The 14,726-nt window shown below is 47.4% G+C and overlaps 3 protein-coding genes across 3 annotated transcripts; 2 read left to right on the forward strand and 1 right to left on the reverse strand.

Annotated features, from left to right (window-relative positions):
* Positions 1–1,332: 1,332 nt before the first annotated feature.
* Positions 1,333–3,810, reverse strand: F5147DRAFT_666169 (FAD/NAD(P)-binding domain-containing protein; the record flags this gene model as incomplete). The annotated part of the gene is given in 11 exon segments (XM_041435156.1): positions 1,333–1,387; positions 1,405–1,482; positions 1,538–1,733; positions 1,784–1,875; positions 1,929–1,975; positions 2,026–2,332; positions 2,385–2,438; positions 2,490–2,878; positions 3,020–3,145; positions 3,197–3,625; positions 3,687–3,810. The coding sequence occupies 10 exon segments, from the start codon at positions 3,808–3,810 to the stop codon at positions 1,444–1,446; spliced, it is 1,803 nt and encodes a 600-aa protein (XP_041298787.1). The 3' UTR covers positions 1,333–1,387; positions 1,405–1,443.
* Positions 3,811–4,552: 742 nt separating this feature from the next.
* On the forward strand, positions 4,553–6,123 carry F5147DRAFT_666178 (uncharacterized protein). Its single transcript, XM_041435157.1, is given in 4 exon segments — positions 4,553–5,000; positions 5,043–5,680; positions 5,722–5,753; positions 5,773–6,123. 4 exon segments carry the CDS (start codon positions 4,573–4,575, stop codon positions 5,830–5,832), a joined length of 1,158 nt encoding a protein of 385 aa, XP_041298788.1. The 5' UTR covers positions 4,553–4,572; the 3' UTR covers positions 5,833–6,123.
* A 1,794-nt stretch (positions 6,124–7,917) lies between these two features.
* F5147DRAFT_182866 (Frag1/DRAM/Sfk1) lies at positions 7,918–8,885 on the forward strand. Its single transcript, XM_041428443.1, has one exon. The coding sequence runs from the start codon at positions 8,021–8,023 to the stop codon at positions 8,777–8,779; it is 759 nt and encodes a 252-aa protein (XP_041298789.1). The 5' UTR covers positions 7,918–8,020; the 3' UTR covers positions 8,780–8,885.
* The last annotated feature ends 5,841 nt before the right edge of the window (positions 8,886–14,726 follow it).

Here is a 14,726-nt window from a genome sequence, read left to right on the forward strand (position 1 = left end):
TAATTTAAGGATGAAAAACGGCCTTAAAAGTTCCTTATTGTGCAAATTAAGGCAAATAAGGAGCAAATAAGGAACTCGATGTTTTCCTGATGTAATATACCTACTGGATCATTTATTTACCTGATGCTAGATGAACCGGACCCACTGGTGTCCATTGTGAACCGGATTCACAATTCACGATGTCCTATATACTGGCACATATTCCCTTGGCCCATCCGTTGGCCTCGGGTACGCACATTCACTAGGCCAACTCATATACCCGGCCCATCTGTTTGCCTTGGGTACACACATTTGTCCGGCCCACCCATCTCCATTGTAAACTGGATTCACTATGGATAATATCCTATATCCTAGTACATTCCTATACTATTGTCTATATTATATACCCCCGGCCCATCTGTTTGCCTCGGGTATGCACATTCACTAGGCCCACTCATATACCCGGCCCATCCGTTTGCCTTGGGTACACACATTCATCCGGCTCACCCGTCTCCATTGTAAACCAGATTCACCATTCATAATTTCTTATATATTAGCACATTCCTATACTACTGTCTATATTATATACCCCCAGCCCATCTGTTTGTCTCAGGTACATACATTCAGTCAGCCCACTCATATATCATGGTACAATCGTTGCCATGGGCCCACATGGGATGGCCCATCTCTATAGGTACATTGTCAAGCTGGGCTGTCCGTCTGAGACAGGTGAATTCACTGAATGGGCTCCCTTGGTTCCTCCTTCATGGACCCTCCTTTGTGGACCCTCCTTTGTGGACCCTCCTTCGCGGACCCTCCTTCGCGGACCCTCCTTTGTGGAGCCTCCTTTGTGGAGCCTCCTTCCTGGACCCTCCTCCCTCTTATACTTGTTTTCTGTCTTTTGTCGTGTTATATATGTATATATGTACTTACATCTTGTTTGTTTAATTACAAAATGAATTGTTTTTTTGGAATTGAATGTGTACAAAGGTCAAAAAATTAGCTTTTGTTTGAAGCCACCCAATATTATCAAACTTTGTCATGGCTGCCAAGTGTTGGCAACATTTGCCGGTTTGGTGAGAAATGGCAAGTAATTGCAGGTAGACTATCATGATTGTGCTTTTGGCAGTTTTCATCCAACTTACTCTGGGTATATAAAGCATTTTCTAGTGAACTATCATTTTGATAGATATTATACAAATTTTAAATCAGGTAAAGCTTGACAAAACTTTACCATTTTCACGTCACTTCCCTGATGTCAAAGGAGATGTACATGTCAATATGAAGGTAGCACCTTGTATCAATCACCAGAATGAAAACAACGCATTAGATTTGTACAGAGAGAGCTACTGCTTTGCATGGTTGGTCTTCTCTCATTTATGTTACATGGTAGTCATAACGTCGGCATCTGTGATTCTGACCTGCAATATAGTTATATCATGTATAATAGCAATACCCCTTTTGTCATGCTATACCGAGTTCTCTTGCCAAGATCTGAAGACCCTGTATCATGGCATTCATCAAGAGATATACAGACAGACAGAGAAAGGTAGCCCACCAGACGTTTACTGAAGAAACGCGAGAATAAAAATGCACCAGAGGCAAACCAAAGTCCCGGATGTCCAGAGGGTCGATATGTCTGATTAACTTCTCCCTCTGAGTCAAGGCCCATTACCTCCTGCGGAAGAAGTCGATCGGTGATCTCATTGCCAAGAAGAGCTCTCGCAGTCTTCATGATGGGTTCATTTCCTGTACTGCAACGTGCATGAGAAAGATTGACGAGAGACTACCAGTCAGACCATACGCTAGGACGATAACATCTGCTGAAAGCTTGGAGCCGTCTTTAAACGTGATTCCATCTTTATCGAAGTGACTGATTTCTTGGCCTTGCTTTATCTGCGCGTATCGCAACAATTAGACAGCCCTCAGAAAACGAATACAAGTCCTACCTTGACTTTGCCTTCGATGATTAGCTTACCACAGCCGATATCAATCACTGTAGGGTGTTTGAAATGTCATTAGTCTCAAGAACAAAGCCGAACGCACTGGTTCCTGACGCCTGGCGAGTGAACAAAAATCCATCCAGGCCAACCTCGCCACTGCCGGGCGAAAGTTCCCAAGTTAAGTTGAATCCAGCCTTGCGCAAACCGTCGTGGAATTCCTTATCGAGCATCTTCATGTGTTGTGCCCAACCTGCGATGTTGAGTTGCAGGAGCAAGGCCAGAGGCATTGAATTTCTGTGGAAATCCACTTCCTCGATAGGGGTGCTGTCAGGTAAAGGCAACTTGAAGTGGGTTTTCTCTGCGGTAGCTGAAGTTATAACGCATGTAGCGCTTCTTTGGACCATTGTAACCTTTCCTTTCTGATGAAATAATGTTTTGATATGGTTCAATCCATAGGCGCACCTCGGTAGCGCCATGCGCCACAAAATCTTGACATATATCTGCGCCAGCATTACCCTGACGCTCTCGTGAGTGTGCACGCAAATATGAAATGGAGACACGACTTACTGCACCCACAATGACAACGCGTTTGCCTCTGAATTGCTCTGCGTCTTTATGAAAGTCGGAATGATACAAGGCTCCTTGAAATTCATCCATTCCATTCCAAGTAGGAATGTAAGGACTCCCGCTTCCTGTAGCAAGTACCAGGTACTTCGGGTTAACGAACACTTTCCGGTCTCCGCGCTGGACTTCCACAGTCCATCTTGCGGATGATGAGTCGTACACCGGAGTTGAGACTAGGCTACTCGAGTGCCAGATACACAATTCCTGATTCACAGCATACGAATCTATGAAATTAGCAAGTTTTCCCTTAGGAATGTAGTTCGGGAAGTTTGTCCTAGCATCACTGAGATAGATGATACCGTTGAACGACGGAAGACACATACGGATAGGGACTGTAAAGCACTGTGTATAGATTAACCCTAAGCCTCTTAGAAAGATGATAAGACGTACTGGAGCTTTGATATGTAGGAGTATGCAGCTTAAGGTTCGGGTACCTGTAATTTGCATCTATAGCAAAAAAACAACATACTAACGCTGTGTTTCCACGTACCGTTGTCGCCAGGAGTCTCCAACGCGCGCATTTTTGTCGATGACAAGCACACGGATGCCCAACCTACGCAACCTCGCTGCAGACGTAAGGCCAGATTGTCCACCACCAACTTTTTATGCTCGTCAAGTCATCGTTATTAAGGAGAGAAACTGTACTGCACCAATCAAAACAGTGGGGTCCGCCTCTATGGCACGGAATTTTGCCTCAACATCCTCCTCCCAGGTAACACCTTCATCTAGGCCGTGTTGATCTGCAGAAGACTCCTCATGCCCGACGAGGTCCTGCATGTTTGTGAAAAGAGTTAAAGCTTTCCACTTCCCATTTACATCTTGCGTCAGACGGAAGAAACCTCGTCCGAGTGCAGCCGGTTTCGCAATGGTAAACGTGAAAGCACCTTGTACTCCTTCAATGTCTTGTGGACCTGGCAGTTTGAATGGTGAGGGCGCATTGGCAGTGTGATCGTCTATCTTGAAGTCACGAAGACCAGAATGCTCAAGTCGCGACTTTCCATCAACCACCTCCGAGAGAAATCCGTGTATTTTTTCGGAACCAGATAGCGTCCTAAAATCCCAAGAGAGACATAGAAGATCTGAGAGAGAGAACAATTGTCAATTTGTGAGTGCGCCTCAGTTCCTTAGACAAGCACCGACCTCTGAACCACCCGTCCGAAAGGAAATGGCTTACAAATGACTTAGAATCTCCGGTAGATGATGCAACCTCTAGGCTTCTGAGCCAGTCAGCGGAGATTGCATAAAGGTCTTCTGAAGAAGTCATGTCGGTACAGCAGGAGATAGCGAGTGTGAATATAACGCAGGCGTGGAAATATAGATGGAGCCAACGTCCTTAAAGCTTGGAATGACTAGAGAACTCTCAGCTAACGCCGCCCGATAGTACATGAGCAATGGAAGGCTACGGTGTGAGCAATTTATCAGCTATCAGATGGTGCAGTACTCACTTGACTAGTGCTTTCCCACCAATCGGGAACTGAACTATGGAGCTTTATTTAGTTGGTTCAGTTGCTGTTGTAAGGTGTAAAGAATTCCAGAATCCGGTATCGTCGAAGGATGATTGAAAGTCGTAATAAAGAAAGACTGTCTCGTGAGATAGTAACAGAATGGACGAGACTCCGGTATATCCTCAGAGAAGAATGCGTGGCACATTTGGGGACAAAGATTACCCCAGGTGAGTGCTAGCAAATGATGGGGTTAGCCCGGGCAAGCATGATGCGATCGATGAGGCCCTGGAAACGGTCAGAACTGTTTGTGCCCGTTAGTACACAAAAACATCATTTGAGTTGGAGAACATCATTTTTGCACCGGGAGCTTGGCACATGTAGCGTCCAACTCGAAGACGATGTCCGCGTGATTGCATTAACGCCGCTATTAGCTACTGTAACTCTGAATTGCCTGAAATTTGAATTGAGTGACTGTACGATGTGAGGCTTGGTGATAGTGGCAGAATCACGTGTTGTTCTCATCGTATTATTATGTAATTTCTGCAATCCTTGTCCTTGTCCCACTTCGTCTCTCAACAGGCATGCCTATCTGGACAATCTTCTCTCAGTATGAGAAACGATATGCCCATCCAATGCAGATGAATGTATTCCGGGTCATGAAAACTGCCTACCACATGTTGTGCCCATTAAGGGAGCCCTCCACAATCGACGAAATATCATCACAACCCCTAACAATCGGGTATGTATCCTCAGAAGGACCTCCAGACCTATCAAGCCTTGTCATCCGTGTTGATCGCTTTTCTGTCCTGTTCCGTGACATGCAGATCCGAGACCATTGGCGTAATGTCTGCATTCCCGTCCCTAGTGAGCTCACGCCGGTCATCATGGACATCTATGAGTTTGCCCTCGCGAGGTCCGATGTATGCTCTCATCAGTGGGATACAATGACGGAGAGTTACTTTGCACGTAGGATATGGAAACAACTGCAAGTGGAGGTAAGTATTGATTTGTTCTTATATTATCATGATGCGAATTGACTACGGTACTGGAGATACCATCAACGTGTTTCACAACGACAGGTTCCTGGTGGCACAGACACCAGATTACCACCAGCCTTCTGGAAGTGCTCTATATGCGCCTCTGATCTCATCAACTGCAACAGCTGTCAGGTTGCATCGTGTGAGTCGCATGATTGCCGCGGATCTTCCGAACCCCCGCTCGCGCGGTGCATCACGCATCCAAACAAAGTGCTATGTCTCCCATGCCTCGAGTATCATGATTCTCAGCGGCTGGTACAATGTCCACAGTGCAACTCCTGGTGCTGTCCGAAGGATCAGCTATCATGTACTGGTCGTCCCGTTGGCATCGAGTCCAATTCTTTCTTACGGGCCCAACGCTGGCCTAATGTACGTCTCATGATGGCCTACTACACTCACGAACGCGTTCACCCTCCCAAGCCTAATCCCTGCCAGGAATGCAAAACACCCGGCTGGCGGACCTGCGCCAACATTACATGTTGGTCTAATCATATCTGCCCAGAATGCGCGAGCTATGGCGTGATGTGGTTGTGCGAAAGAGTGTGGGCTTGCGACCTCTGTGCAGAACGGGTACATGGAATCTTCGTTCGATGTCCGCGCTGCAATCGGCCGTTCTGCATCACTTGCTTCTCCATCAACCAATGCAAGGAATGTTCGCCTGCGTGAGCCTGTGCTACGACTGCGCTGAAGAAGCGCCAGATGCAGACGATGTATTGCCGGCTGAAGTTGCCTCGTCCATGCGAGAGTTGCGTGGGAGGTGTGCGAATGCGTAGGATTTATTCATGGGAGTCACATTGGAGGTAAAATAACTCAGTCTCAGACCGAGGGGACCATGCTCGCAAGCCGAAGCGGTTCCGAGCCAGAGGTCAGGATGGAGACTTGCTAAGCACTTCCTGTGAATAGAACATCCAGCCTGGGTTCCGACTGTTTGTTTCCCATATCACATAGTGATATAAGTTCACGTATATCACAGATCAAACAGCGTACCCAGTTCCTCTCTCATCGCGTCGAAGTTTGATACTGAAGGTATTCGAGAAAAACAGTGTACCATGACACGGTCCTCATAGTATTTTAACATAAGTGTAGAACAGGTCCATCATCAAATTTAACAATAACCACCCAGAACGGTGTATACAATACGATAACCTCTGCACCATTCATTTGCTTCACCTTCGAGGAAGCCACGACTGCGCAGCCACCCGTCTAGAAGAAAGTAAAATGGCATTGTAAGCGGATCAATCAGACTATAGCATGATATGATAGATCGTTTCGACGAGAAAGACAATCATTGAAACAAAACATAGGGGACCTGATATGACTTACAGGAGTGTGGATCTTGATGATATCGCACGTCTTTGTGAGCTTGGATGAACCAGTGTATGCTCAACTCCGTGGCTCGTTTGGAGGACAAGCACTAGGAGGTCCCAGTAGCTAGCAGTAGGCGTAGTTGATACTCAGTCACCATTTGGGAGCACTGCAGCAGTGGCGCAGCAATTTTATGATACTCATGTAATCGGAAAGAGGTGTTCAGCGTTCAAACGTTCAATAATGGGCGGGAGATCGATCGAATAGGGGATCGAGAAGGCGTGTTCATCCTGATCTCAAATGGGATAAAGAGTTTCGCCTGTATAACAGGTCAGCGTGAAGCATGGCACGAAGGCGGAACTTTCCCACCTATTAGAACTTCTTCTCTGACTGGGCCTCTGCCCTAGGTATATGCCACTGTAAACAAGTCCGTCGCGAGACTCTGAGAGCCAATCGCAAGAAACATTGTGGTGGATAATATTGCTCTATGAAAGTCAGATAAATGATAAAGGGCTATGTACTGATGCAGAGCCACATGTGCAGCGCTTGCAGGAATGACGCGGATGCTTCGATACACCAATCCTCAGTCCAACCCCGTTCAGATACTACTTATTGGAGTTTCCACCATTGACAACTTGAAAGGTTCCGCCGAGGAGCAGCATGGCATCGTCTCATTCAACACGGAATCAAACTGTGCATAAAGTTTCGGTAGAGTCAGAGTTCAAAACAATTGGAACAAGGTTTGAAACCGCCAATTATGAACAATAACCAAGTTAACAATAGCACGTACACCCACTACATCAAAACTACTTACGTTACCGGTTATACGACATCTCGAAATCCTTTAAAAGAGAGAGGACTATCAGCGTAACCCACAAAATGACTGCTGTTGAGACAAATCAAAAGTTTTGGGCGAGCTGTGGTAAGTACTATGCGTTTTTCACGTACCCAGCACCTGACTTGACCAGGAATCCTGGACGCCGCAGAATCAAGAACGGATTCAAAGATGCTCACGGTGTGACTGGAAAAATCGCTTGGAGCAATTTTTCCTCTCTCACAGTGTTTATTTAGAGCGTTGTCGAGGAACGACTCGAAAGCACTAGTAGAAAGTAGGAGGGAGCTTTAGGTGTGTCGTCGACTTTGACGTTCACAATTATCAGCAAAGCTCGCCGCGCGCTGGAAACTGTACCACGTGTTCGAGTTGGGCAAGAGCTGTTACCGAGATGCTCTGTTTTCGACTCCGAGCTTGAGTTATGTTGTTGGTTGGCTGCTGAACGAGGTTAGGGTTACTAAGGCCCGATACGATACTGACGCGACGACCTTATTTTCCTTGTGCAGGTTTTGGGCAGAACAGGTGTAGGCCGGTGGAGTGGGAGTGAGGGGTAGTAGAGGTGGCAGGGGGCCTGACGAAGCCCGGGGTCGCGATTGTACATAGAGATGACGCGGACGATTCCAACTTGAGAGACGTCATGTAGGCGCATCACATTAACTTCTGAGGGAAAGCTTATACACGTGCTTTGGTGAACGATGGACCGTCATAATACATGACGCTGCGTCTTGACTCCATAGGATCTGGCATGGCCCTATACTATTTAGCCTGAGCCTGGCTCCAAACTCCTCGCCTCAGCTCCAAACTGATTTTCCTTCCCTGCGATACGGTCTTCCATCAGTCACAATACCAAGTACGATGGCCGGTTTACACCTTTCGACGCAAAGTCATCGGCTGCTTATTTGTCTGCCACTAATCACTGGCTTATTCTGGTTTGCAATGCTGCTCGCCATGCTTCTTACCTGGCTTATCTCTGGGCGTCCCAAGTACGTCTCTCAAGAGGGAAACGTCGCATACATATCAGACGTTGCCGCATCATTCCTCAAACCACTATTCATTGTCGGTTGTTGCATCACCGGAGTGGGCTTCATGCTCTCTCTCGTGCTAGAACGTCTTCTACGGCACAGAGGCAGGCTCCCTCCCTCCATGCGCAAAAAAGAGCGCGTGTTTGAGACTCTTGCCATCGCAGGATCAATTATCGGAATGTTGGGCCTCTGTTTCCTATCTGGCTTCGATACAAAACGCTACCACACCGCGCATTACGTATGCCTGTTCTTCTTCGCCCTCGGTGTCATTCTCTCCGTAATCTTCACTGTGCTCGAGTATCGCTGGTTAGTTCAAACCCATCCTGACATTAAAAAGCTTCGGTATGCGTACTTGGTGAAGGCCGTCATTGGAAGTGTACTTATTGTTTTAGCTATCGCCTTTGGTATCGCGCTATTTTACGCTTCGGAAGTCGGAGCAGTTTTAGAGTGGATCATTGGATTCGGGTTCACTTTTTACCTACTCACATTCGCATATGACCTAAGGGCTGCAAGAATCACGCTGGAGGAGGGAGAGGACATGACGGAGAAGGGCCAGGCCTCGCTGATCGCTGATCATAGGGAACCTGTCTAGTGAGGTGGCATTCGGAACTGTTTGGTTGATATGTAGAAGGATGCGAGTTGCTGCTCTTACAAGCTCCCAAATTAGACCTTGGAAGAATACTGCGTACCCGCCCCGATGACGATATCTTAACGAGTGAAGGTGAGGTGCAGCGCTTGCCTACCAAACGCGACATCGTTGATCATTTGCAGTGTGTCCCGTTGAAGAAATGCAGAACAGGCACCTATGTCATCATACTCCTTTGCAATATCTCAGATCTCATATTCAATCGAACGTGTCTTTCCGCAGCACCACTTTGCCGTCAGCCACGGAATCATAAACAGCCGCCATTGGTGTCGAATGGACTGCGCGACAGTTCCAAGCATATATTTAGAATTTGGCGTGCCTCGTGCGCAGTTATCCGATATTCAATGCCTGTCCGATCGGAGTGAGCAGCTTGTCTTCATTGCGTTTTGTTCGTTGGGCCATCGCCAAAAAGTACTAGCTGGAATGATTATCAAACATGCGCGAAGTGATGTCATAAAGATGACATATAGATGAGAGGTCACCTATGATGCGACAGACTCACCGCGATCGTATTCCTTCCTCATCGATACGATAACCGCCTAGTAAAGAGTCAGATGAGTACTTTTTGCAAGGTAGTCGAAGCAGGTGACCTGTTCCTGGAAATATTCTCGGCAGATGACCAGCGCCTGACACTGATAGTGGCTTCTTGTCTGAAGGATGTTACCCAGAAGGGCTCATATCAGCGATCAAGCACGCCTATCTGATAGAGCGCCATCACCAGACACACTGAACAGTCGTCATCGAGGCTAGAAGCGAACCAGCTGACTTGCCACTAAAGTACTAACAACCGATGATCGAGTCAGGTGGTCGCGATAGCCTTAGTGGGCTCAAGGCGTCGTTGCCTAGTATATAAGCTATAAGTAGTTGACTGGACTGCCGACACTATCATCTCTCCCGACCAGACTTTTTTCTTCTCCACCGCGATATCAAGCTACCTATGCTAGTCGGGCCAAAGTCACGACTATTCAGACAAGCCTAATAATGAAATCCAACGTCCTAGTTACGAACACTCCACCGAATCCAAAAAGACAGCTAGATCGACAGAGCCTGGAGTTCACTGGACCAATCCTATCGCGTGTGAGGGTAGTATGCGTCGAGTCAGCCAGTGAGTTAACTGGAAGTTTTAGTTGATTTCCAATTCCCCAGAGTCTTCGGGGTCGCGTTGTTGCCAAGCTGAACAAAACAAGGTTACATATGTGAAACTAATTACTAATAACACTAGTATTGCTTGCGGTCCGTTCGCCGCCATCAAATAAGTATATCTTCCCCGCATCCATAGCTGCATATGGACCTACTCTTTCGATTGGACATGTTCTACATTCTCAGCGCCTCTCATCGGATTCTAATGCAATGTCTCCGATTGGCATATCTGCACCAGTTCTATCCTCGACCCTGGTGAAGAGTCTGGTAGTTTGCCGTCGTCCCCCGAACGCCTCAGTTCTTTCAGAATCGCTCTAGGTCCGTTTCATATTTGCACTTGGCCAGCCTGTCATTACGTCAAACAAGTGCGACAACTCCCTTGGGCCTTTTCGGCTTTATCATCTCTTTCCTTTTGGGACACCCGCCAACCAACTTCGCGTCCCATGGGCCAAGTACACTTGTCGCTTCTGACAATCAACATTAATCCAACTGTTCGACTTCGTCGTCTCCAAGACATCGTTGACCAAACCAGGCTATAATAACCTCGTTAATATCATAAAAACACCATGAGAAGAAGAGAGGAACACGGTCGTGAGGAAAAGGATGCAGTACTTTAGGCGGTATGTATCCTTGCATGAAATGCCGTCACGGTATTGACCTATCTATCCATTCGGGCCATAGGTTGCCCCAACTCCTTTTACTCGTCGCCACCTAGTTCGGACGACGGTCAACACAGGACTAGAAGACGCTGTCAAATTCATATGGCGTAATAGCCCGTTGTCAAGAGATCTCAATTGGGTTGACCCAGTTCGACAGTATGCTTCCAAAAAGCGGAGCGCACATCTGTACCGGACCATACGTTGCGCCCCTTGTTGGATTTACGTGTACGTATTTTCAAACTTCAACTGAGTTGCGCTTGGTTCGCGCTGATTGCCGTAACGACACCGTGGAACAAATTTAATGGAAAGCCAGCAACACTACCTGAGAACATCTTCCCCTGCAGTTATCTTCCTTAGCCGGTGGGGATTATCCAAGTTCAGGGGAAAGACGATATATGAGCGTTGCCAGTGCATCAAAAGCAACCTTGATGCATCGATGCATGAGGCACACTGTTAGCCGGCGGTATTTTTTCGGAGAATCCTAGGTGAGCTACAACTTCCTGTCAGGGGCATTTGTCTCTTGCGCCAACGTTTATGGACGAACGTTTGGTTGAAACAAACGACGGAAGCTTCGTGTACCGTTGTCTCGGCCTGTGGAGTATCACTCAAAATCCAAAAGTTACATATCTCGCAGACACTTGCCCTTACAAGGCTGCGGAGCATGCTCCTCCCGATGTACACTACCTACTACTGAACGCCCTGCAATCTGCCACGTATCAGCTCCCCTCTCCGCATCGATAGTTTCGACACAACTGGTTATATTCCATCTAATGAAGGCCGGGGGTTATTTTTCGCCCGGGATCCGTCCTATTCGCAGATGGTTAACAGTCCATGGTATTCCCATTGACCGGCACTAAGGTCCGGATAATTGACCCTATTCCTGGAAATCTACTCTTCTTGCTTGCTCAGATTGGTCAGTGTTGTCATTTTTGGATCGGCGCTTGTGGATGCATATGTTCATTGAACTATGATTTAGTCAGCCACAGCTTACAAGCTTGCCTTCGAATCTGCAAAGGACGGCACGACGTACGGGCCGGTCACTCTACCTCACGGAACTGTTGCTTCTCGTCGTGCGAATTCGTACTGGCTCAGCCCCAGATCTTCAGACCATCAGTGAGGTTCCCACGGTGTCGTGTACCGTGCTGTTCTGTCAACCCCCAACAACTTCTTCACCTTGTCGAACCCACTTTCCTGACGCCGGCCGAACCCTTGAACACCACGCACTGCTGCGACTATTCCGTCCTTCTACCGGTGAAAAGCCTCTGTTGTCCGCGGTGGTGTTCTAGAATTGATAAGTTCCCTTGCCGTACTTACACAACTTAACCAGTGTCTCCGATTTATTGCCGTCCCTATCCGCAGGGCGCCATGTCAATGGTGCCATTGCGCTCTAATACATGCTTCCCTGAAGATATGGTTCAACTATGCTCCTACATTATATCGTCCGTCGGCTTTAGTCGGATGCTATCCTCCGTTATCCGCGGTAGTGCTTCCGGTGATCTCCCGGCCTAGCTGCTGTTCATAATGCTGTGTCTCTTTTCTATTAAACTCGATTCGCCCCTTCAAGACACTACAGCATGTTCTCAGGGTCGTATGGTTTGACGAATTTAAATATCGTTCTTGATAAGTTTCCCAGATTATCCGAATCCGAGTCGGATCGCTTGCCCTCCTGTCACTACTGTCAGGCTCCGTCAGTAACCAGCGGAGGAAGATTGTGCCTTGTGCAACCAAGCTTGATGCCGTTTCATTGTCGCGCATTGGCGATGCGACAATTTCTTAACCTACGTCGTAAGGGAAACTGAACGCCTGAGATACGTGGGGCCATTTATGGTATGTTATTTTACGGTGCATGTGGGAATTGGGGCCATACCCCTAAGAACTGATGCTTTCCATCAATGCGTCTTCTTGGTGCCTATTCTTCCGTTCATTATTTCCATGATCTGTCAGTCGAAGGGTGTTCTTTCTTACTAAAAACGTGTCGGATGGCTGAACACTAGTCCGCGAGCGTCTACTGATCATTTCAGCGATGATGATATGACAAGGATGAAACAATCTACCACCGTCATAACATTGTGCGCTAATTTGGAACACGATAAGGCAGGCCAGACCTAGGTGCATCCAATCTTATCACTCACTACGCTTCCGCGATCTCATCACATCTAATCTTAGGATTATAACCTTACGCCCGCGGGCGCACCCACCCCCAGTTCATCGTCATTGAGAATCCTGGCACAGACGTGCGACGTACCTAGGCCACTCAGCGAGCACCGATATCAAATACGATAATTATCGTTTGCCAAGAGTTTCCCAGTCCCGTCGATACCTATACTCTCACATATGCCATACTTCCCGCCTTCAATTGAATGGGTTTCTTCGAATCCATACGTTCCCGGTCCGCCTGGCCCGCCTGTGTAGGCGTGTTGTTATTAATACCAACGGGTACCACACTGAGCGGTGGAACTTCATCATTGCCCACCCTGTCATATTTTTTCCAATGCAGGCGGGTTCCTTGCATACTCCCGCCCATTCATTCAAAGCCTCTCGCCTATTATTCTTGTTTCCTTGGAATGTAGGCTGTGTCTGTTTACTGGCGCTGGCGTTTCAGATTGGATCGACATAATGCGCGCTCCACATGCTACTCCGCCTCCGTTGGTCGCTCGTACCTCATGCATCACCGCAGTAATCAGTAATCGGATTATGTATGTAACTCCCTGACGGCTTTCCGTTTGCAGGCTTATCTACTAGGACGGGACGTATCCCGGTCAATAAGAAGGGCGTATTTGTCAGCGTGCGATGTAGTAGCTACCGTCTGGGCGGTTGACAACCTGTGCTAAGCTTTTTGGAGATATTATGTTTAATGAATTAGTCGCTTTCACCAGTGTGCCGAGATAGAAGGGAGGCACGACCGCCGACGCCAACGCGGCCCATGCCTACACAATTTCTCGACGCCCAGACATAACTCAATATCTCACCCCTGTCTAGAAAGGCGTCATATCTTACGATGGAGTCTAGTATTGTGTGATAAAATATTACGATAAATCCCACTTATATACGACAGAAGCAGCTATAGTAGGTTAATGCGACATAGAGTTCAGAGTTAATTCGATACCAAAAAAAAGAAAGTTAGGCTTATGTGGCGGCAGGAGCGAGCCGCGCCTGGGAGCAGAGAGCATGGTCGATTAGTGACTAAAAACTCCACTGGTGTCGACTGGTCGTGAGGCGAGGCGATTATAATCGCCCAGTGAGATGAGCTCATGCAATAAAAATTGACAACGGCGTCCCGGGGGGGATCTGTAGACAAGATAATTCCGAAGATGTGCCTTGTCCCCTCTATCTTGTTCGCGAGATCAAAGGTAAACTCATCTGCGTCTGAATAACTGTTGTTTCCTGATCTGGCAGGTGGTGGGTTCTATATGACGTTTCGATCAGATTTGAGGGTGAGGAACTTGTAGTGTAGGTGGCATTGCGCTCGCACGTAAGACTGATTTAGCTTCGTACCGATAGGTCCTGGGCTAGGCGAAATTGTGATCTAGAGAGTATACATAAGTAGGTGGTTCTAGGGTGATCAAGGAAGTCGAGGGTGGCCTGAGGTTAACTAAAAAACGGGCCTTGGGTCTATTGTTTGCAGTTTATTTTGTGTTGCATGAAAACTGTCCGAGGAGTGGGTCTAGTGTTGTGAAATTTGGCTTTGTGTTCTGTCAAGTGAAATATCGGGCGCCATCGCGGAGATTGACGAGTCGGAGGATGTAGTAAACTCAAAGTGTGTCGCGATGGGGGTTTACATTGCACGTCGTGTGTCAAGGAACCTTAATGATTAGAGTAAGGTGGCGATCTTGGACAGTCGCGGGAGAAGATATGGTGATGTACATTGGTGTAGGGTTGGGAGGAGAGATTGACGGTGCCGAGGGCTACGAGGGATCGGGGGCAGTAGGGCCTGAGAGAGACAAACCTAAGGATAGAATGAAGATGTAATAAGAATTGTTTTTATTTATTTGTTTTAATATTTTGTACCTGTTCCCATACTCGGACCGAGACCCCGAATTGAGCGAGAAATAGATCAAAGTGATAATAAAGTGAAGTATTATAGACTGACAGAT

The sequence above is a fragment of the Suillus discolor genome, assembly GCF_016758755.1.
Source record: "Suillus discolor strain FC423 chromosome Unknown F5147scaffold_3, whole genome shotgun sequence".
In the NCBI taxonomy this organism is placed as follows: Eukaryota; Fungi; Basidiomycota; class Agaricomycetes; order Boletales; family Suillaceae; genus Suillus; species Suillus discolor.